At 44.1% G+C, this 22,903-nt stretch overlaps 1 protein-coding gene across 1 annotated transcript in view; it reads left to right on the top strand.

Moving 5' to 3' along the window:
* LOC147750619 (laminin subunit beta-1-like) overlaps positions 1–22,903 on the top strand; it is a 308,945-nt gene that overhangs the window by 213,402 nt on the left and 72,640 nt on the right. The window contains exons 25-28 of the mRNA XM_086967210.1: positions 10,253–10,431; positions 12,872–13,113; positions 17,462–17,665; positions 19,843–19,987. Of these exons, the coding sequence (XP_086823336.1) occupies positions 10,253–10,431; positions 12,872–13,113; positions 17,462–17,665; positions 19,843–19,987 (770 nt within the window). The remainder of the gene's footprint in view (positions 1–10,252; positions 10,432–12,871; positions 13,114–17,461; positions 17,666–19,842; positions 19,988–22,903) is intronic.

The following is a 22,903-nucleotide window of genomic DNA, read 5'->3' as shown; positions in this document are numbered from 1 at the left end:
CATTTGTTGTGACAAAATGGTTGACCACGCTACGTTGAATATGATTTTTTTAATATGATTACCTGATTTAATTTACTTCTGGAAGTGTTTATTTTCAAACGTTTTCCTCTGATGCTCCTGGACATAGCCAGTCAGTATGACTCGCTGTGACATTGATTGTAAGTTCATAATGCCCCCAAATGTGACCTCCATTTCAAATTATTTTATTTTCCTCCTTTGCCTGGGGGAGGGGGCAGGATGGTCACATGGATCTAAATATGTAAGGGAGTCTTTGCTGGTTTACCCCCACTTTTTTGCCACCATTTTGATCACTAGGTACTGATGTAATGGCAATGAAATGCCCAGAGCCCTGCTAAACACGATTCTGTGCATTCGCTTTAACCCTTAAAATGGTGCATGTTTGATTGGCTTTTCCCTAATTGGCATAGCCTAACTTACTTGTAAGTCCCTAGTATATGGAACCAGGGGTACTCAAAGCCTGTAAGAGGGTGCCCTCGGGACTGCAGCATTTGTTGTGCCATCCTGAATGGGACATGGCAAAGCATGGCTTCCAGTCTGTCACTGCAGACTAGAAGGGCAGTTTAAGGTAATGGCAAAGCCAAACCTCCCTTTTTAGGTCTCGCCTAGGCAGCGCACATGCGCTGCTCTAGGAGGGCCTTTAGCCATCGGTCTTCACTTTTCAAGCACTGCACTCATGCTTGTAGCGGCATCCACCTTGCGGGAGTGAGCAGCGGCGCAGCCACGTTAATTACAAACATATGGCTGCTGCTCGCTCCCGCAAGGTGGAAACCGCCACGAGTGAGAGTGCTTGAAAAGTGAAGACCGCATGTTTACTCATTACCCAGGGCACCGTTGCTATCATTGCTCGCATTAGGGCAAAGGCGCCCTTACAATGCCACTGCTTGCAACTTCTGGGTAAGGCATAGTGTGCGGTATTGAACTCTAATTAAATAACTAACAGATCTTAGCATTCTTGGGGACCGAATTTGGTATCTGAGCTATCACTTAGACTATGAAAGTCTAACAAAATAAAACGCGTTATTATTAAAGGGTGACTTACAAGCTCAAGCAGTAAATGATATCAATACATTGAATTTTACAAAGGGTTTACACTGTGAACAAGCACATTACGTAAACTCTAAAGGATGCTTCTATTTCAGCTACTTTATTGGCTATGAAACAAAGAAAGAATCCTACGAGTTGGTAGCAAATACCAGTCTGCCAATCGTTTGCTTCCTCTCCAACGCATAATTCACAACTTTAACTGTGCTTTTCCTGTACTTTGTGTCCCTTGCGTTGGCTCTGCCCCTTTTGGAATGAATGCGCTATTTCTGTATTAAAGCCTCTTCTGCTGGTCGATTTGTTCCAGGCACTCACTAGCTTTCCGTGAAAGCACATACTCGTCCTCCTGAGGCCACGCCCCCTAGGGTGAGGTTTATTCACATAATATGGTCTCCAGTTCTAGGAATACACGTCCGGTGTAAAAGCACGAGTTCAGCGACCCGGCCTGCTAATCCTCCTCTCCACCAGCACGAACATGAGTGGATGTGTAAGCTTCTCTTTGGGAAACCTATCACATGTGAGCAAAGAATCATTATTGTCTTCGCCAGAGCTTTGTTCTCAGGGGAGACTATTTGCGAGCTTCCCCACTTCCCCCACTCCTCGACGTCCGCCCAGCACCCAGCCCTGAGACAGCCTGCCATTTATACTAACCCTTGTGGAGTAAAACTGTAATTTCCCCAATAACTCCTCTTTCTTGTCCTCTCCCTACCTCCTGCCAGGACACAAGAGTGCACCTTGGGAGCAACCTATTTTCAACTCCGCCCCTCCATGCTGTTTGCTTGCTGAGCAGCGACTTAGCTCACAATCAGTCGAGAAATGCAACCCCACATTGATCAATCTTCCCTCACCTACCACACACACGGACACAGCCCTCCGGCCTCTTGTGGGCCTGATATCTCTCTAATTGCACGTGTCCTGTAGACCTGGAGTTGCAAGATATGCATTTTTAATTTATGGTTTGGGAAGAACCACACCAAGGGTCATACAATAGCATCTAGATACATAAAACTCTGCCATTGGGATATTCCCAGTATAAAACATCAACACAGTTGTATCGATCATGAGGTTGCTTCAAGGTAGGATTGATGGCGAGAGCCATCCAACTTACATTGATTTCTCTGATCATTTTAGGCAGTGGACAGACTGACAAATACACACACACAAGCCCACCCTTTGTTGACTCTATACTGTAAACAAAGGGTAGTGTTATATCAGTAGACAAAATGGAGCCTACCATGGCAATTTTTGTCAGTTTGAGATTTTGAAAAGTACTGCTCCCACTCAAAGTACATTCTATGCAGGAAAATTTGCCAGATGAAAGCATATGATCTTGCCCTGTGTTCTCAAGGTACTTACATTTAAGAAAGTTTGCCATTGCCAAATTCATCCTGGGCCTATTAGATGGTAAAGATGCATGCTTGCTGATATTCCTGTACAAATCAGCAAAACTTGACACCACAGTACACTGCCAGACACACTGTTTACCAGAAAGGGTATGGTATGCACAGTCCTTTGTTTGTGGATCTCAAATTGTAAAATTAGACCAGTTCTGATCTCCGCACTGCTGAGTCAAAAGCACCTCAGGGGTCGATCTGCCCCCCCACCCAACCTTCTGCTCAGTATGTAAATAAAACCCCTAGAGGTTGAATACTGAATATGAAAGGAATATAGATTCCCCCAATCCGCTGATGATACCCCAATGTAAATGACTATACTTAACTGTGTGGACATGGTATCCCTAAAAAAAACTTCTAGAACACCTCAAAATCTAGACAAATGCTTTTTGCCCTGAAAATAAACCCTTGTAACACTACATTTCTCCTTCTTCACTCCCTCACTCGCTCACCCACCAACTAACCTCCTATCCAAGCCTGGCTTGCAAACCCTAATGATATTGATTTCACACAAACCTCAGTTCATTCTGCAGAATGTCCTGCACTTCACACTGGATCAGAATATTAGCATGGATGCAAATGCCTTTAAACTAGCCAACCCACCAAATTCCAGCTCCATCTTCTAAAGAAACTGAAGTAGTCTATTCCACCCGAAAACTTCAGAACCACAACCTAAGCAACTGCCTTTGCAAACCTTTGTGGGGTCGGGTCTGAACAAAAAAACACTTTCTCTTTTCTACATGCAGCCATTCTTTCTGTCAGACGAGCCTAGAAGGCAGATCACGTCGCCTCCCACGCTGAAGGATCTCCACTGCCACCCCCCCCCCCTCCCCCAGAGGCCAGAATCTCATTCACATTAGCAACCTTAATCTACAAAAGTTCTTCACTTAGGAGAACCCTCCTCTGAACCAAGCCTTCTAGTGTCTAGCACCTAGAACTTGAAACAGTCGCTGAATGAATCTCAACTCTCCTGCTGAGGAAAATTGAAGACCCACCTACTTAAAACGTAACTATAGCCTAAATGATCACCTTATGCTCTGGCTTCCAGAACAAACCCTCCCTTCTAGCCCCCGCTAATCTGAAGAAAATTCTACACTCATTCAGAGAGTGATGACAATCCTCCTTCTAAAACTTATCTGTAAGACTCGCTGAACGCTTCTTGTTCTCTCGTCTCTGGATATCTCTATTGGCTGTCTCCCCCATCTGCACATTCCCTTCCCCTTACTACTGAGTATTCTCAAATGGGGTTAGTTCATTTACAACATGATTCAGCCGATTTCCTGACAATTGTAAAGCACTCCATTGCCCACATGGCTAGATCTGTGTTATATATAGTTACTAAATAAAAGTATTTACAGCTGTGGTTTGCTCTATTACATGTCCTAAGCAAACCCACATATGTGAAGTGTTTTAACTAGCAGCAGTATCATAACAAAGGATGCTGGGCAAAGGGGTGTACATACACAAGCATGGCAAGCTAGAGACTCCAGTACTCCTCTTGGGTGCCACAAAGCTGCTCTTCCTCACTCACTCCCTATGATGGGAAACAACCATCACAACGCAACTTTTACAACGCAAGAGCCATTACAACGCATGCCATTACAACGCAGATGCTATTACAATGCATGCCATTACAACGTAAGTATGGGTAAGTATTTAATTAAAATAATATTAATTTATTTTTAAATTAATTTTCTCAAAATAATTATAATTTATTATAATTTGAATATTTTAATGTAATTTTATTTAAATTAAATAATTAAAATTAAATTTATTTTAATTAAACCCCCTGGAGTTAGAATAGTAGTTTTTACCCCTACCCTATCCAACACTTACCCTACTATTACACCCCCTGGAGTTAGAATAGTATTTTAAATCCCTACCCTATCCAACACTTACCCTACTATTACACCCCCCTGGAGTTAGAATAGTAATTTTTACCCCTACACCATCCAGCACTTACCCTACTATTAGACCCCCTGGAGTTAGAATAGTAATTGTTACCCCTACAGTAGCCAACACTTACCCTACTATTACACCCCCTGGAGTAAGAATAGTATTTTTTACCCCTACACTATCCAGCACTTACCCTACTATTACAACCCCCTGGAGTTACAATAGCAATTTTTACCCCTACACTATCCACCACTTACCCCTACTTTTACAACCACCCCCTGGATTTAGAATAGTAAATAACATTTTATTAATTTAAAATTAATTTAAATAAATTATTTAAAAAAATTAAAATTAAATTAAAATTAAATTAATATTAATAAAATGATATACTTACCTTGGCATGCGTTGTAATAGCATCTGAGTTGTAATGGCATGCGTTGTAATGGCATGCGTTGTAATGGCATGCGTTGTAATGGCATGCGTTGTAATGGCATGCGTTGTAATGGCATGCGTTTTAATGGATCCTGCGTTGTAAAATTTGTAATGGTATGCGTTGTGAATGTATGTGTTATAACGCCATTCATTCCCCTATGAGGCCCGGCTCCTCCTCAGACAACAGTGTGCTCTTCCTCACCATTTCCTGTGAGACCCAGCTCTTTCTCAGACAATCGTGTGCTCTTCCTTACACACTTCTGTCCCTGCTCCTCCCGACACAACTGCTGAATGTGGCTCATATCTATGTCCCTTGAACCCGGCAAGGAAAACGCCTCCGTGCTTCATGTCTCCACTGTCACTCGGACAACATGGACTTGTAAAACAAGCACTGGCAAAGTCAGTCAGTCACATCTTTTTGATTTGCTACTTCAGCCCTATTGGCTTTCTTAATACTATTGGCAGATGCGGTGCAGGGTACCTTCATGGTAGGCCTCTTGAGCCCAAAGACAAGGTGCTGTATGGTAAAAAGTGGAACTTGTACTTTTTCATGCCCCAACACTAAAAGCTCAAAATTGTAATTTTCAATGTGGAAAGGCTAGTAGCCCCATTGGCGATTACAGATTTACAGGCTGACGCATCAGCCCTGTTAACTTCCGAATGGGACTACAGATGGTACTGTAAGCTATCAAAAGAATCAGTACATTACATCTGATTTAATTGTTAAATCGACTTTAATTTCACTAGTAGTGAAAGGGCAGCTTTAGAAGTTGCTGCTTTAGTTGCCCACGGTATCCAGTTCCCGTTCATGTTTGGACACAAGGACTGTCCTCACAGATTGCCTTCTGCCCTTCTGGGAGATATGTGAACTACTTCAAGAGACGGACACAGACATATGGGTGTTATCCCAAAAGGTGAGTGTTGGCAAGTGACCTTTTTGCCATGGTTACCCCCCACTTTTTGCCTGGTATCTGATGCAACTTTGACAAAGTGTACTGGGTTCCTGCTAATCAGGCCCCCGGTACCAGTGCTCTTTATTTAAACTGTGCCATTGCTCCACAATTGGCAACACTTTAGACTCCAAGTAAGTCCCTAGGAAATGGTACCCCATGTACCTAGGGTATTGGGACTAAGGAGGGTCTCTAAGGGCTGCAGCAAGAATGTTGCCAACCTCTCGCCAATCTCATGCAAACTGCCATTGCAGCCTGCGTGTCTTGGTGCAGAGAAAAGTGAAGAGCCAGCCTGCCTGTAAAACACTACCTGTAGTATAGGTAGATCACTCTTTCGGTAGGCCTTTCAGCTCCTAGGCAGGGTGCACTATACCCAGGTGTGGGCAAATCTGCATGTCTGAAAATGAAAGTTTACACCTCATCCACCCAGGATCTGCATTCCAGGGAGGGAAGCTTCAAAGGCCCAGTCACCTTTGTTATGCAACCCCGACCTCTCCAGAGTGTGGAGATGCCCACCCCCTGTCCTGACCCCACTGATGGTGGCAAGACAGGCTGAACAATTAGTAAAATTAGATGTGTCCAACAGACAGCCAGTACCACCCCTAAGGTGGACTAGCTAATGTGGACACCACCTTTTCAGATTTCTCCATCTTCTTTTGGATGGGCTATGCCAAGCCTCCTCCCCCAGGATGGGCAGGATAGAGTTTCGCACTAAAGGTTTACAGTTCCTCTGCACTTCTCGCCAGGCAGTGACTCCTCTTCATCCTTCTTCTCTTGATCTGTCAAATTTTAGTTCTTGGGCTCAGGGGTGCAATTTAAACACTCAATATAGGGGCATTAAAGGGAGTGGCAGGTAGTAGCCAATGAGCTACTGTAGGAAGCTGGCTCAGTATATACTATAATCAAGTGAGGTATAGTGTTCACAGAGTCCAGTGGAACCCCAAAGGTAGGCACAAGTAAATGTAGATAATACCTTGCTCTGTATATGTTGTAGTGTGGGCAAGCAGTAAGGTTTTATCAGAGGGTAGCCTTAAGCATTTATTGTGCACACCTAGGCAAGAACTGATGTCACACACTCAAAGACTGAACTCAGATCAATTTGTTTATACATATTTTTTAGTTATATTTTATTTTATAGAACTAAGCCAGTCTTAGTACAGGTAAGTATAGTAATATTGAATTGAAAGTTAAATGCAACTTGAATGCAGTTGGTTGGTTTACAGGTAAGTCAACAGTCAAAATTACTTTTCAGTTACTTTGTAGATTACTTTGTACGTTACTTTTTGGATTACTTTTTAAGTTACTTTTGCTACTCAGTGTGGTATGCCTAGATATCACACTGGGACATTTCCTAGACACGAAAGTAAGTAAATCAGTTTTTATACCTATGCAGTTTCTTTGGGGTTTCATACAAACCAGCTCCACACTTGGAAGATTTTTCGCAGAAAAGCAGTCTATGCCGTCCTATGGGAGAAAACAGTATTATCAGTTTACGGGTAAGTATTTGGTTTTGGGAGTTTGTTTCCTGGGGTTAGAAGCAGGTTTCCTCCAGGGTCAAGGATGAACTCTCAAAGCACCATCATTGGCACTAGGGTGGTCGGGTGCAGGGTGCTGAGGCCCAATGTTATCCAATTGGGATAGGGTGTCGGTTGGTGGCTGCTCACGAGCAGGCCACAGGGTCGTGGGAGCAAAGCTCCTGGTGTTAAGCTCAGGGCAAGGGGGATACGATTTAGCACACAAGGTGCACCCACAGTGGCGGCTGGGTGCAGGGTGCTGTTTTGCATCGGGTGCCCTGTAGTTTCCAATAGGGATTCCCCGGTTGCAAGAAAGACTGCAGGCTCAGGGCGTCTGTTTTTCTTACTGGCTGCATTCTCCGGTCACGGTTGGGAGGATCCTCCAGAAAGGGGCTGCAGGCTTTGTGTGGAGACTTGAGGCAGGTCAGGAATCACCAGATCCCAGGTCAGGATCGCCGGGAGACCTCCTTGTGGTGTTGGGACACTCGAACTAGGGCCGTGGTCATTGGGTGCAGAGTGGTGGAGACTTGCAGATTTGGCCGGAACCAGAGTCTGTGGGTGAGCAAATCTGCTGCTTACGGGAGACAAAGTCTGGTTTTGGAAGGCAGAGCAGGTCCTCTGGGTTCTTGGGGGCTGCTTGATGCAGGTCACACCTGGATTTTGCTGTAGTCTGTGGAGGTCGGGACAGACCTGTAGGGCTGGGACCAAGTCAGTCGGTGTAGTCCTCCTCTTCTACCTCAGCACGGCTCTTCGGTCCTTCTTCTAATTTCTTCTTGTAAAGGGGAGGCAAGGTTCAGGGTTGACCCTAAATGCTAAATTTTAGAGGCGTCACAGGTAGGGACCAATGGGTCCCTTTCTTGGGGTGGGTACACCCCCTATTATGCCAGCCTCACTCTAGGTGGCTGGGTCCCCCCATCTGCAACGTGGCGGGAACTGAAGTTGTGCTTCACCTCACCTCCCCCACCTGACGGGTGGGGTTTAGAAAAGGTGGGCACACCTCTCCTCCTAACTTGGTTTTCCCACCGATTCTCACATCCAAAGTGGGGGCAGAACCGGTGGGAGCCTGTTGCTGGCAGCAGCAAATGGCTGTGGTAGCTCACAAAGGTGGCAAGTCTTAGAAGCCTCCTCTTCGTGGACCTACCCATCCTGGGGGTGGAGGCCGGGCACCTCTTCCTAGGATGTGCTGTGTTTCAGGACCCTGAGAGCGTCAGACTCTCGACCCAGGGGTCCAAAACATGTCTGGTGGTTGGAGCTGGTGATCAGCCACTCTGCCAGGACACTAGAGTTAGGTCGTTTTTCATGGGGTATCTCTAAGATGCACTCTGAGTGCATTTGGCATTAAATCGCACACTGGCATCAGTTTGGGCTTAGTGTGCTGAGAAGTTTGATATCAAACTTCCCAGATTTCAGTAAAGCCATTATGGTGCTGTGGCGTTTGTAAGGACAAAACTCTCAGATCATATGCTCTTTTATGGCTTTACTGAACTTACAATGTCTAAGAATGGACTTAGCCACTGTAGGGGTACAGGGCTCATGCACCTGTACCCTCACCAGTGGTGCAGTGCACTCGGCTAGAGGGGTGGCTTTCCTATGCCATAGGCAGTGGATTCTAGGCATGGCACACAGGGATTTGTGCCATGTGGACTCTTCACTTTGCTCTGCATCAAAACACACAGCCTGCAATGGCAGTGTGTGTGTTTGTTGAGGTACAGGGCCTCTAGGAGTGGCACAATATGTGCTGCAGTCCTTAGAAATCTACCCTGGTCACAGTTCCCTTTTTACTAGGGACTTGTAGGCCAGAGAGTTGCCAATTGGGTTTGCAACAGTACAGTTTTAGGGAAAGTACATAGACCCTGGGTCCCTGGTTTGCAGGAACACAGGGCACACTTAGTCAAAGAGCATCTACATCAGGAAAAAGTGGGGTGCAACCATGCAAAAAGGTGCACTTTCCTACAAAATGCACTGCTCAATAGATACAGCCACCAACAATAGGTGGAGATAGAGGAGTTTATGCAGCACCTCCTCAAGCAGTACAAGAAAAGCAAAGACTGTATTTGAGAGGGCAAAACCGTCACCAATAAATGTGTGACGTCCACATTAAATGCGAAGGACATAGCAAGTAGACAGCTTTGCTCAGGAACCACCTAAAATGAGATGCATGACTAGGGGTGTCTGGTTCAATCCAGAATTACAGACCGCATTGGTCAATATGCCTTTCAATGGCAAGACCATCTTCGGTACTGAAATTGAGAATACCTGCAAAGAATAAAAAAAGATAATTTGACTGCAAAATTAGAGGTGCTCTGCAGTCCAGAGGACTAATCAGAGGAGGTTTCACTCCAAAAAGAATGCAGAGAAGAGGGGGAATCGCAGCCTGTCACCCTGCATGGCGTTCATACCACAAGGCCCAAAGTGCACCGGGGCAACGGCTATACCTACCATCAGCCCTTATGAGGATGAGCCAGTGGAGCGTGGACATAGCACCAAAGGTTGATCATCAATGATTCCCCCACATAACCCAAAAAATAGTTTCATTCCAGATCCAACCACTAGATAGTGGAATTATGCATAGCATGTGAATCATAAATATTTTTCAATCTGAAAACTACTCCTAGAGGTAAGTCATCATTTAGTTTTGGTGCATGAATAGACACGTGGAAATGTGTAAAAGGTCTGAAAGAACATTTTGTTGGTTCTCAAAACATCAGTTTTTCTGTTTCGCAAGTTTGTGTTTGTAAATAACTGTGGGTATCATGGACCCTTTTGCATCTGTCATAAAACTGCAATTTTTGCTCTGTTGTGTTTTTTCCACTTCACTTAGTTATTAATTGTGCACCCGTTTTGTTGCTTTAGAAAAAAGTACCATTGGTGGTGTTTTGGTTGCAGTTAAAAGGCACACTCTTGATAATCTGTATTAACATCAGAATGCTATTAGGAAAATATATAACTTGTTTTAAAAATTACAGAATATTAAATAACATGAGAATTTCTATTGTGCTATTAGGAAGCTGAAAACAGATGTGTTGGAGAAGATAGTTTATGTAGAAAAAGAACTGTCTGCGTTACAAACCAATGAGACAGAAGTAAAGCTGAGCGATCTGCAGAAGGATGCCCAGAGTTTGGAGAGAGTGGTTAAAGAACTTGCAGATCAACTGGAGTACATTAAAATCTCAGATTTTCATGGTGAGTGGTCAAGGTTCTAATGGCGAGTAGCTGGTGAAAAATGAACACATTAAACATGTTTTCTAGCAATGTTAAGACACACAGGATGCAAACTTTCACTGTGGGTTGTACATGGACCACTGCCCTGCAACCTCTTCTTGAATTCAATGAAGATCATTAGAAGCCAACAGATTTAAGATTTACTTTGGCTCAGCATTGAGGGTGTACAGGAGACCCCAGCAATTTCTCACCCACATGAATGAATGCAATACACCCTGGGAGATCTGGGAGATTGTTGATCTGCTGTGTTTCCGTCATGCACTATTTGGTAGGACTCTTCACGCTGTGCTGGATTGCCTGTATTGTTGCGTTCCTGCCCGCTGCTGGAATCCTCCTTGCCATCATTTTGCTAACACGCGGTCTTCAAACTTCCTATTATTTCATCACTGGCCCCTGGTCTGAGGCTGCAGTCTCTCACCAGGCAAAATGTCCAAACACCTGCAAACGCTGCAGCTTTTCCTTTGACTTTTTTCCACTGCAGGGGCCTCGGGCTCCATTGCTCTGCTGAGCTCCCAGAACCCCTTCTTATTCACTAAGTACCCAGCTGGGCAGATTTGTGGGAAGGAGCACACTTCAGAGTACATTGGATTCCACTTTGGCTGTGAAGGTGTGCATAGTTATTATATCTTTCTACTCTTGGGGACAGAGATTAAAAAGGTGTGTACTGAATACCATAGTGGATCCATATTTATGAGTGGTATGTATGTGTTTTTGATATTATTCTAGTTCTGTCATGCAATTCCCATTCCCCATTTCACCATTCCTAGCCTTCAGTGAAGCACTCACAAATACCATCTGGGGGACCCTGCACAAACTCACTCTTGGTCAATTCTTCTCCTGCCTTATTGGGCCAGTCATGCCAGGAGGCTGTTGAGTGGAAATTCATATTTACCTTCCTGCTTTCCCAGCTGTGCCTAAAACAGGAGTCACGTCTTGAAACTGAAAATGTGTGGATCTGACTGAGTAGGGAGTGCTGATATTCTGCCAACCGGGCATCTCAATTGCCACAAGGAACTCAGTATGGGGAACTTGACCATCTAGCTCGGGGTCTCTTTAAGAAACTGAGGAACACAGGAGTTCCCATGACAGATATTTCTGCCCTTGAGTAATTTTCTTTACTCAAACTTTTCTGTGGAAGGAAGCGCGGTCACCTGCTGTCTAAAACCCATGCATTTAGTTGTGGATCTCTGAACCGGTCAACCTTGTCATTTCTAGAGCTAGTTTCTAATAAAATAGATGTGATATTGCAATTATTAAAAACCTGTCTTGAAACCTATGTAAAATGTATTCCTGTACTAAAGTATCTTATGTTATTTTAGAGCGCTCAGCCAAATTCCCTGGATTTGCTCTAGTTATTACATGGTATATTATCTACACATATTCATGGAAGGTCATTCATAATTGTTTTAACTTTAAATGTGTTTGCTTCAAGATTACAGTACTGGTTGTTTTTAAAAATACCGCAAACCCATGCGCATAGTTAGTTTCACCTGTCAATGCCTTTAATTGGTTCTCCATACAATCGCTACACATGCACATTCAATTCATGCTTTTTTGACTTTTTTCTAAGTATTTAGAGAATCTTAAATGTGTGACATGCGTTGGCGGATGGTAATTTGCATGAGCAGGTGGAGTGGGTGGGCCACACACACACACAGACACACACTCGTCTACATGAACACTCACTCACACCCACCTATCCAATTGTAAGCACTCACACATACACTCACCATTTAAAGCACATTCACCGACCCATTCGCAGCAAGGCCATGTAAGTACACATACCTTCCTACATACACTGACGTACCTAGCCTAAAAATAAAAACGTACCGGGCTGTGGCGGTGATATCGGGTAGTGGTTCCTGGATGATTCGGAAAGGGACTGCCACCTCCTCTCATTTGCTGACCTTGTCCTGGGCCCTCCAATGAGAGGACGACCTTTCCTTACTGGTCACAGAGTAGGATGTAGTCAGTAAGATTTGCTGACCCCACCCCACCCTGTAATAAGGAATTACCCAGGTCTGAGTCTATAGGTAACGTTCCCCCTACTCATGAGTGGGAAGGACCTTGAAATGCTTTACCAGGCTAGGGTGACCTGGGCTGTTAAGTCTTCAGACGAGCAATAGTTGGCTCAGGGTGCCAGACGCCTGCTTATTTAGCTTATGTACAACGCTTGGCTGCCTGACCCGAATAGGAAGAGCTTGTCAGGTTGACCTTTGGCTCAGCCTGACAGATGCTTTTCATGTTTGAAAAGGTGGAGGAGTGGGGCCCCTGGGCCCTTAATGACTGGCCCTGGCAGTGCACATATCTTTTTGGGAGAAAACTGTAAAGAACATGAAGATTTGTCTGTAATGTGCACACCAAGGGAAGCAATGCCTAAATAATACTTTTTGTTTTTTAGGAGCTGTTGATAGTATCAATAACTACTACAAGATGTCTCAGGAGGCGGAAGAAAAAGTCAATGCATCTACTGTGAACCCGGGAAGTTTTGTGGAGCAGTCTGCTGCCAAGCGACAGGAAGTGGAAGACATTATAAGTGAAAAACATGTGAGCTTCGGAGAACAGCAAGAAGAGCAATCCCGGCTCCTGGACGAGCTTGGCGGCAAGCTTCAGAGCCTGGACCTTTCTGCACTATCTGAAAAAGTATGATATTTTAATACACAGTATACTCCATGCGATAAAATATGCCTGTGCCTGAGAACGTACACAAACGTTGACCGAGAACTGATATTTCATCTTATTTCATTCTAATCAAATCAACAAATGAATGTTTTTAACTCTTAACAGTTCTGAATTCCTTAGTGCCCCCAACTAAATAACCAGCATATTCTTAATGGTTGTTTTACCTCAACAGAATCTTTCTTTTATGAAATTTCTTGAAATATCACGAACCCCCAGACTTTTGTTACCGACCCTTTTTTTATACAGAGTGTCAGTGAGTACCGAACATGTGCAGTGTGTGGTGATTCAAATTTGTAGGTAACACACTCCTTTTTCCTAACTACTGGTGTACCCTTTTGTCAATTTGATTGTATGCATCAGGGTATCACCTTCCTATCCTAGGCGTAAATTCCAAAAATGTGTTCCGCTCCATGACTTGGGGAAGCGCCCCCTGGCTGCACTACTCTGAAACCCTGAAGATGGGATTTATTCCAATTGTTCAGATAATTAATCTGCAAGTCTGATATGTCCAGAGTAAGTTCTCTACATTTAATTAATTTGAACAATGTAATTCAAAACATGCCAAATGTATCCATTTGTCTTTACATATAGGTAAAAATACCTAAGATCAAAAAAACACGTTTTGGAGGTCGACAGTTCTCTTTTCAGGCGTCCAAGATGTGGAATACTCTTCCATCAGACCTTCGGGCCCAACCTAATCTCCTTTCATTCCGCAGATCCCTGAAGACATGGCTGTTCCCCTGATCTCTTCTTTTCCCGCCGGTCCCCTCCTCTGGAGTTGATAGTGGATTTCAATTAGCGCTGGGACGCTCTCGGGCAGCCATGCGCTCTATAAATCTCCAAAATAAAATAAATAAATAGGTACTTGACTTTCAAACTTCAAACATCCTGATGCGTTTTGGGCAGGGCCCTTCTTCGACATAGTTTTACTTTCATTAATTTTAGTTATAGTTATTTAAATGAATTACATTTGGAAAACTTACTCTGGATTTATAAGGCTTGCAGATTAATTATTTGAACAATTGGAATACAGCCCATTTTCAGGGATTCAGGGTAGTGCATCCAGGTGGTGCTTCCCCTGAGTCGGGAAGCGCAACTTATTTTTCAGATTATGTGGTGGCCAATGGCCTTACCCTCTGTAATCAGCAACACAGATGCGTAGATCTAGTACCACTATGCCCCTTTTTTCGCGCTCTACATTACACGGGATGCATTAGGATTTAGGGACATACTGGTCTCAAGCTGTTGGGTCAAAAGATGCAAGTGGTTACTGGTCCATATGTTCTTCAGAAGGAGCTCTTCTTACACTCTGCAAAATCTCTACACTCTGAACACTCTCAAATGTCTATTTTTTTGCAACATTTTTAATCCATGCTGAAGTTAAAAAGTGGCAAATCCTTTTTTTATTTTTCAGCAAAATCAATACGAATAGTCAGAGTGTTATCCACCCAAGCTGAGAAAACTCGAAGGATTTTTTGCATACAAGGCAAAAGATTAGGGCAGTGGATTAGTATAGTAACATTAAAGCCAGCCTGCTGCCATTGTTACCATTAGCTTACACAGCTCTGAGGAGAGCAATGTGTTGGTGTGGGCAGGAGCCGGCTTTGTGCCAAGGCCCTGGAAAGAAGCAGCACAAAGCCTGTAATACACTAGTCCCCTTTCTGACTCCATATCCTTGAGTTTTTTTGTTTGAAACTGTTATACGTAACTGAAATCTGGATTTTTTAAAAATAGTTTTTGAAGTGATTGTGAGGTTTTTATTCTCTGTGGACTTGTGTATCTATTGTATACTGATCAACCTGTGACTGAGTGAATAACACTGATTGATAGGTGGTCTTGTTGAAATTGTGTAGAAAGCACACAAATTAATAGCCTAGGAGTAAAATCCAGCAATCTAAATTATACAATATTAACATCTAAGAAAAGGCAAGGAGGCTCTGGCTTCGATTTGAAGTCGAAGAAGTTCAAGATTCTAAGATGAGAGACCTTGCAAAAAGAAATTGATAATGCCACTGTGAGATGTTCTTCAGGCGAAGTCCCCATGTAAGGAAGTCTAATTTAAGTTACCAGACCAGTTGCTTCAGTTTCTTTACTTCTTATGCAGGTTGTGATAAGAAGCCCCACCAGGAATCAGTGTGTATCTTGCCTGCACTCAGGTCTTATTTATTTATTTTTGTTTAATGAGTTTTATATAGCGCTGGCTAGACCCGGAGGTATTAGAGCGATTTACGTACGGAACAGCTTGTTGCAAGTTACAAACTAAATTATTACATTTGATAAACACAGTGTCATTAAAGACGAGAGTGGGACACACACAAGTCAATTCCCCAAATAAAACTCCTGAGAGCGGATTCTACAGAGTGGAGCCAGAGGGGGGACGCCTCCAAAAGCGCTGAAGGAGAGCGGAGTGCTGGAGGAGGTCGAACCCAACAGTCCATCCGAATGCAGAGGCTCTGGGTCGCGTGGGAAGTAGTGCCATAGATCAGCACGCCAAGGTCTGGGGAAATCTGCCTGGGTGTTGGGGCAGCGGTCCCTGCGAAAGGGAAGCAGGGAAGCACGTCTCCCAGAAGCAAAGAAAAGCCGCAGTGCCAGGATACTCGCCGCCTCTGCACCCCCGTACCTGGAAAAAGACTCACGAGTCCTGGACATCCCACAGGAGGCAAAGCTGGAGGGCAGGCAGAATGGGAAGCAGCTGCAGTCGATCCCGGAAGGCATCGGGAGGGGTGAGCTCGTCCCAGTTCTTCCGCAGCCATCCAGAAAAGCGCCACCAGGCATCAGGACCGCCGAAGGATAGATCTGTCGAACAGTTGACCATCACCGATTCGTCAGGAGGCAGGGGGAGGAAAGGTGTCGGCAACGGAGAGGCACAGAGAAATATGCCAGAAGCCCGGCTGGGTAGGTGACTGCCATGGCAGTGTGCTGGGGCCAATCTCCCCTATAGCTGTTGCTTCAGCTGCAACAGCCATGTTGCTCTGGCTCTGCCGATCGGAGAAGTTCTCCTGATTTCGTCTGAGGTTAACGAATCCAAGAAGAGGAGATTAGAGAAACGATGGCTGCAATCGGAGATTGACCCTAGTGAGTAAAAGGGTCCAGAAGTGGGTGGAAGTTTCAGGATTTAAGCCAAAAAGGCAATCCCTGGCCGGGAGCTCCCGGCTGGAGCTCCTCACCTGCCGGCCATCTTGGGGCAAGATCTTCAGTGCCTGGAACAGCCATGACTGGAACCAAGGAAGAAGGAACATCAGACACTCCATACACCAGTTCCGTCTTGCAGGGAGTGGTGCTAGTCATGTTGCCAAAATAGCAACGTCACAAAATAAAATGATGGACGGAGTGTTGAAACTTTTCAAACACTCACCCCCAGTCAAGGATACCTTAATACCCAGAGCAGCCTACCAGGCTTACATCAAGGCACACTAGTCCCCTTAGGGACAATATGGAGAGTGTGGTGATTCCTGCTCACGCCTTTACTAGAAAGGAGAAGGAAAAGGGAATTGCTGCACGAGAACCAAACACCACAGGTGTCTGTGTCTTACAGGTTCAATAAACCCAACCTAAACTCTGTTATAGATGGATATGTTTAATATTAACTGGCCTAGGTTGGCCAGCATCTTGCCCGGTGGTTTGGGTGTATTTGAGATGTACACCTGCATCACGTGTTTCTAAATAATACACCATTTATGTACAAATGTGTCCATCTATTTTAGCGTATTTTAAATTTTATTTTCTGTGATGTAAGTTCATACAAACGAGGATATTCGGTGTTAGTACTTCAATAAAGAAAACCCTGAATAGGCTTCATGCTTTTCATATTCCTATTTGGGATCATGAAATAGAAGTTTTATAAGTGTGGAGATGGCACTTTAGCAGGCGTATTGGAAAATTACATCACCAGCCAGCCTCCTCCCTGCTTTCCTTAACTGATACTTTGGGTTTGTCTGGAGATTTTTTCACTGCAGATATTACATTTCAGACATCGAAATATGCGTTCGTAAAAGTCCCTTCTTCTGTTAATATTGCATTACTAGTCTCAGAAAGGTAGAGGGTGTTCAGGGGCTAAAGTGGAGAATTTTCCAGTTGTTACTAGATATTGAGTCTCGTCCTTGTAGCTTTCCTAACTGGGAGGAACACAGTCTATGCACACTTTTGTAACTCATTTTCTTGAAATAGTCAAAGTAGTCAGTTTACATTACAGACTGTGCAAACAATTTGACTCTAAGTGCAATCTAAGCATCGACTGCCATCTATTAACCTTTTTGTTTCTGCTAATGTCTTATTGTGTTTGAGTGACATGCATCCCTTTGTCTTGTAGACTTGTGGAAATCTACCTGGAGTTTTGTGCGCCGATTCAAAATGCGGTGGCCTGACCTGCAAAACCGATGATGGCGAGAGAAAATGTGGCGGGCCCGGTTGCGATGGCTTGGTCACAGTGGCAGGCAATGCATGGATGACCGCTAAGGACTTTGATAGAGAGATTCTGGGAGCTCTGGCTGAAGTGGAGCAACTTTCTAACATGGTAAATCGTGGTTTTATTATGACAGTATACATTTTTACTGTGGACCTTATGACGTTTTTAAACCATGACACAAATAGTAGGGCTCCCGGTTTTATGTTTCTTTTTCTGCCGTTCCCGTCTGTATTTATCCATATCTATTTTTTGCTAATTTTATCAGTATTTATCCATATTTATTTTGGGTTTTGTGGAAAATGTAATCTAAAATAAGCATATTTCCACATCTATTTAACCAATAAATATGCACTCATGCTTGAAGGTCTGCCAGGTTTCAGTGCTGTGAGCACCCGCACTTATATGAAAAAATGCAAATTTCACTATCAACCTCGTGCATATCTACTGCTTTTAAAACTTCATTACTAAAATTCCTTTCATTTTTAACCCGCTTATCTATCAATCCACACATCTATTGGCCTGGCAGTTATGGCGACAGTATTTAGAATTACTCAAAAAGCAACCCAATTTCCGTTTTTATCCACATTTAAAAATAAACACTGACCAGAAAATGAATGTTTTCTGTCCGTATTTATCTGTAAAAATCAGTAAAAACGGAAGACAGGGAGACTTAATTATAGGTAAGCTTTCTGAATGTCTTTATAGCCCAGAGTATTTAGTTCCCATAAGATTAGTTAGAGGGTGAAAATATAATGTCTACCTCAGAACTAATCAAAATGCAGATTGAGTGGCATTTCAGAATGCAATTTAACTTCATGGTAAAGAGCCCAGGTTTCAAGCGCGGTCAGAAAGAACTTTGTGGGTCGGGTTCCAGTCTCTCCCTCTTCCCCACTTCCACCTTCCCGGAAGTGGACAGGGTCCCCAGCTGGTCTTATGGTTGACTCCTTGTGCCTCAGTAAAACTGCCCAGAATTGGACCAGTTAGAAAATGGTTTTTATTGCAAACATAGCAAGGCTCGTCTCCACACAGCAAAGTAAAATTCAGGGTACTACCTCGGCAGTGGAAACAGTAGGCAGAATTACGTGACGGAGCCCGCCTCCATGTAAATGATTGCATCTGGTGGTGTGATCTACCGGTTAGTTATGCTGGTGTTGGAGTACCTCCCACGTTACCAGTAAGGGCAGTACCACCTACGTTTCCAATTCCTTTCACCCTTTCCTCTTTGGTTGTGACTCTCTGTGCGCCTGAAAGTGGGAGAATAAAACTGATTATATTCCTCTACTGGAGCACCAACCACCCTGTCCTGGCATGCCCAGACCTAACCAGTAGAATAGTGAAAGGAAGAGCTGAAAGCCATAGTCCAATTAAGTGTTGGTTTTCAGAACTCGTATTTGGTGTTGATTAAACGAAACAAAAAAAATGTTCAACATGGCAGGAGTAGGCAAATGTGGGAACGTTTCCTAAAATATATTTTGGATTTTTGGATAGTCAATTAAAAATGTGTTTTGAAGCATTTAGATTCATTATTGTACATGAACCAGAATTATGCTCCAGCAAATGGAGATGTGTTTTCTTGTAAATTGCTGTTCAAGGTCTTCCGTGTAACTGTTAGCCATTCCTTACTTTTAACCTAAAATATACACGTTAAAGGACTCGCTGAAAGCATCAAACATGAAAGAAGGTTGCATGGCAGTTATGGAAATAATGCAGAACAAATACTTCTGGATATTTTAAGAAATAAACTACGCTCAACCGTACATAAAAAGGGTAGTCCAAATCACCTCTGAGTTCCACGACCTTAGAAAGGCATTGGCCAGCGGCCTCATGGTCACAAACTACTTGGTTACTTGCAGTATTCTTATAATGCACTGTCAAGGTACTTTGTCCCATATGCAAATGGCTAATCAATAAATATGTATAAATAATATTTACACTGCTGTTATGTAGTTACAGGAAATACATACATAGTAAAAAAAAAACATACTTACTGTACTGCTGTGTGAAAGGGAATGCACCTGTGTATCCTAGGAACTCAAGCTGCCCCTCGCCAATAAAACCCAGAAAGGGTCAATTTAATCTGGGGTACTTTTCTTCTCCAGTCATTGGACCCTTTTGGGACGGAATCAAGATAGAATTGCATATGGTTGTTCCCTGTTTGTAATGACTGAAGCATTGTAGAATCGAATGCCCCAGAGTAGTTATCAATGATTCAGATTTATTCATGCACTTCCATCCATCACTTTTGTGCTGTTATAACCTTATGGTTGACGGCATACATCCACTAGGTTGCGGAGTCGAAAGTCAGGGCGGATGAAGCCAAGCGAAGTGCAGAAGAGATTCTATTAAAAACCAATGCAACAAAGGGCAAAGTGGACCGAAGCAACGAAGACCTGCGGAATCTCATCAAGCAAATCCGGGACTTTCTAATGCGTAAGTGTTCTTTTACCCAACTTAATATTACTCATAGATTGCACACAGTAAATGAAAGGCAACTGACTTGCTCTGGATATGGCCATATCATACTTGTGTGGTGAAATGGATTCTACTGTAAACCGTATCTTATTATGAGCTCTCCTGGGTAACGAGCGGAAGCAACCAAAGCCAGTTAGTGTCATTATGGTCCTCTGATAACATTTTGCATCCGAATATTTCCTGACTTGCTGTCTGTGTTTGCTAGCTAATATCCAGTAAGCTTCTGTTGGGTGTAAGGGGTCCCATTGAGAAGACAAAAATAGTCACACACATTGTGTATTGAATCTTGAAACTGTTTGTTTTAATTTATAAACCAGAATTGTATATTATGTGTTGTAATGTTCTTGGAGAGCAATAGCACAATACCTTGATTTCCACATACAGAAGTAATACATTTCTCTTTTTTTGCTTCCCATTTTGTATTTAGTTTCAAAAATGGGTTCACAAAAGGCTCCACGATTCTCCAAGTGGTTCTACAAAATGCTTTGTTTTTTTTAAATAAAGCAATGCTTGCTCCCTAATTTGCGTGTCTGACAACTGTTACCAGAGGGGAAAACCTGTTGGAAAAACAAAGAGGAGGACTTGATTTAATTTTAATGCCTTTTTTGTACTTCGAATGTACTTCGAATGTTCTGAGTTGGAAGAACAGCTGCAACATAAGGGGAATGGAGCCAAAATACTGACGCATTTAAACTTTAAAGGAGTTGGCAGAAACCGGAACGTTCCAAAGTAGTTTGATCTGACATATGGCAGGCCTATGTGTGCAGTGCTGGGATCTCTATGATCTGAGAAACTTAAAGCATGAGTCGGCCAGAGTCTGAAACACAAGGAAACACCCTTAATCGTTTCAGTTGTGAATATTGTTTGGTCTCTTTTCCCCTCTCCCTCCATGCTGGTCTGTGGTGGTCTCTTGTTTTGCATTGACGTCCATAGTTTGGCAGCTCCAAACTTGAATGGCTGTGTTTGTTTGTTTGCCTGCACTACTTTTGCAGCTTACTCATTCCTTTCTATTAGCTAATCTCCTCCTGTTGCTCCTAAACACCCCCTCATCTACTCTCTATGGTAGCCATTAATTTGAAGATAATTTCTTTTTACCATAAAACTATTTTGTGTTGAAATGTTGCTCCAACATGTCCTACCGCTTTTTAGGTCTCGCCTGTCGATGCGCATGCGCATCGAGCAAGCGAGACTATAGGGGCTCATCGACTCTTTATCTAACTTGCAAGGAATCGTGGCGATTCCTTGCAGTGCCCGTGACTTTTAAGGTCAATGCGCATGCGCATTGAGCTTATGCGCATGCGCATTGACCTTAAAAGCGCGTGCGCGTGCACGTCCGTCTCCTAACAACACACACACACCCTCTCCCCCGCTCCGCCCCCTCCCGCCGTGTCGCATTTCTCTTTCTCCTCCCCCTCCCCTCTCTCCCCTCCGTCTCGTTTCACACACACCCTCTCCCCCGCTCCGCCCCCTCCCCGCCAACACCGCCTCGCGAGCTCGTCATTCCAAACCCGCCCTCCCCCACCTCCCCCCTCCTCCTCTCCTCCCGTGCCTGCCGCTAGCCTTGCCTACTCTCTCGCACCCTCCCCCAGCTCCGCCCCCTCACTACTTGTTTTCTTTGCCCTTCCTTCCTCTTTCTCTTGCTACTTTCAGTGTTTAATACTCTGCCCCTTTCTTTTTCCCGCTAATCTTCTCCCTCTCCTCTTCCGTGTGCCCCATCTCGTTCCATTCCTCTTGTCCACCCTGGCGCTTTCCTCCGTCACCACCTGCCTTCTCTCTGTGTCCTTCTCCGCTTCCGTGTCTATTTGGAGAAGGACAGACGGAGATCCCACTAGCTCGCGGTACTCCATCCGAGGACGGCGGCCGAAACGGGCTCCAACATTTCCACCAATCATGTGTACCTTCTGGCTTCTGGTAACTCTCTGTTATTCCGTCTATGACAAGAAGTTGATACCGTTTGCTGCAGTTGTGTGATAAATGCTGAGACGGGCCAAGCTCCGGTTCTGCGTGTGTTTCTCTGCCTGTTTGTGAGCGCGAAAGAATTGAGATGGTTCTATGTTCCCTGGCTGCTCTTTTCCTAAGCACCTTGAATGTCGAAACCCGACCAGTTTCCCCATGGCCCGTTGCAAATGAGCAACCGGTATTGCATTTGTTACAGACTTATTTTTTTTTTTTTTTTTCCAATCATATTCCGGTTTTTGGTCGTGCCTGCCAGACATCGTAGCTTTCTGGTTGCAAAAGACTTATTGTTGGTTTGCTATGAAAATACATATCGGATTGAAGCCTGCCCGTTGGTTACCACTTGTTGGCATTCCTGTCACCCTCGTTTTTCAGCGTCTTTGTGTCCCAGCTTGTCATTTGTGTCTTTGTCCCTCTCATGAAGCCAAGTCTCTTTACCATCTCTTTTGATTGGATTTTTTGCCCCCACCCCAATTGCTTTTCAAGCACTATTTTTTTCTTTTTGGTTGAGCACTCCATGAGAGTGTACGTGTTTTCCACCTGTCTCCGTCATGTACCTCTATCCCTCTGCAGTCTTTGTAGTTATCTGTTACCTGTGTGCTTCTCCCTGCCCCGCCTCCATGTTTTTGCACACACTCTTGTGTCCTCCCCGTTGAGCTTTTGCTCGTGTGCTTCTCCCCCATCTACTCCACATTGCTTACTTGCCCCCTGCTTCTCTTTCCCACCACGGCTTTCTGTGTTTGTCACCCGGCCCTTCATGTTGCTTCCCCACCTTGCCCTCCTTTGTTGTCACTTGTTGCTTCTCTTGCCCACCCCCCATTGCTTCCCCTCACCTGCACTCTGTGTTGCCACACCAGCTCCCGCCACCTGCACTTCAAAAAATCACAAAACACTTGCATACGTATTTTCTTTTAACTT

This window comes from Lissotriton vulgaris, chromosome 1_1 (genome assembly GCF_964263255.1).
Source record: "Lissotriton vulgaris chromosome 1_1, aLisVul1.2, whole genome shotgun sequence".
Taxonomy (NCBI): Eukaryota; Metazoa; Chordata; class Amphibia; order Caudata; family Salamandridae; genus Lissotriton; species Lissotriton vulgaris.
Note: the sequence above shows the minus strand (reverse complement) of the source record. Positions and strands in the feature narration are given on the sequence as shown.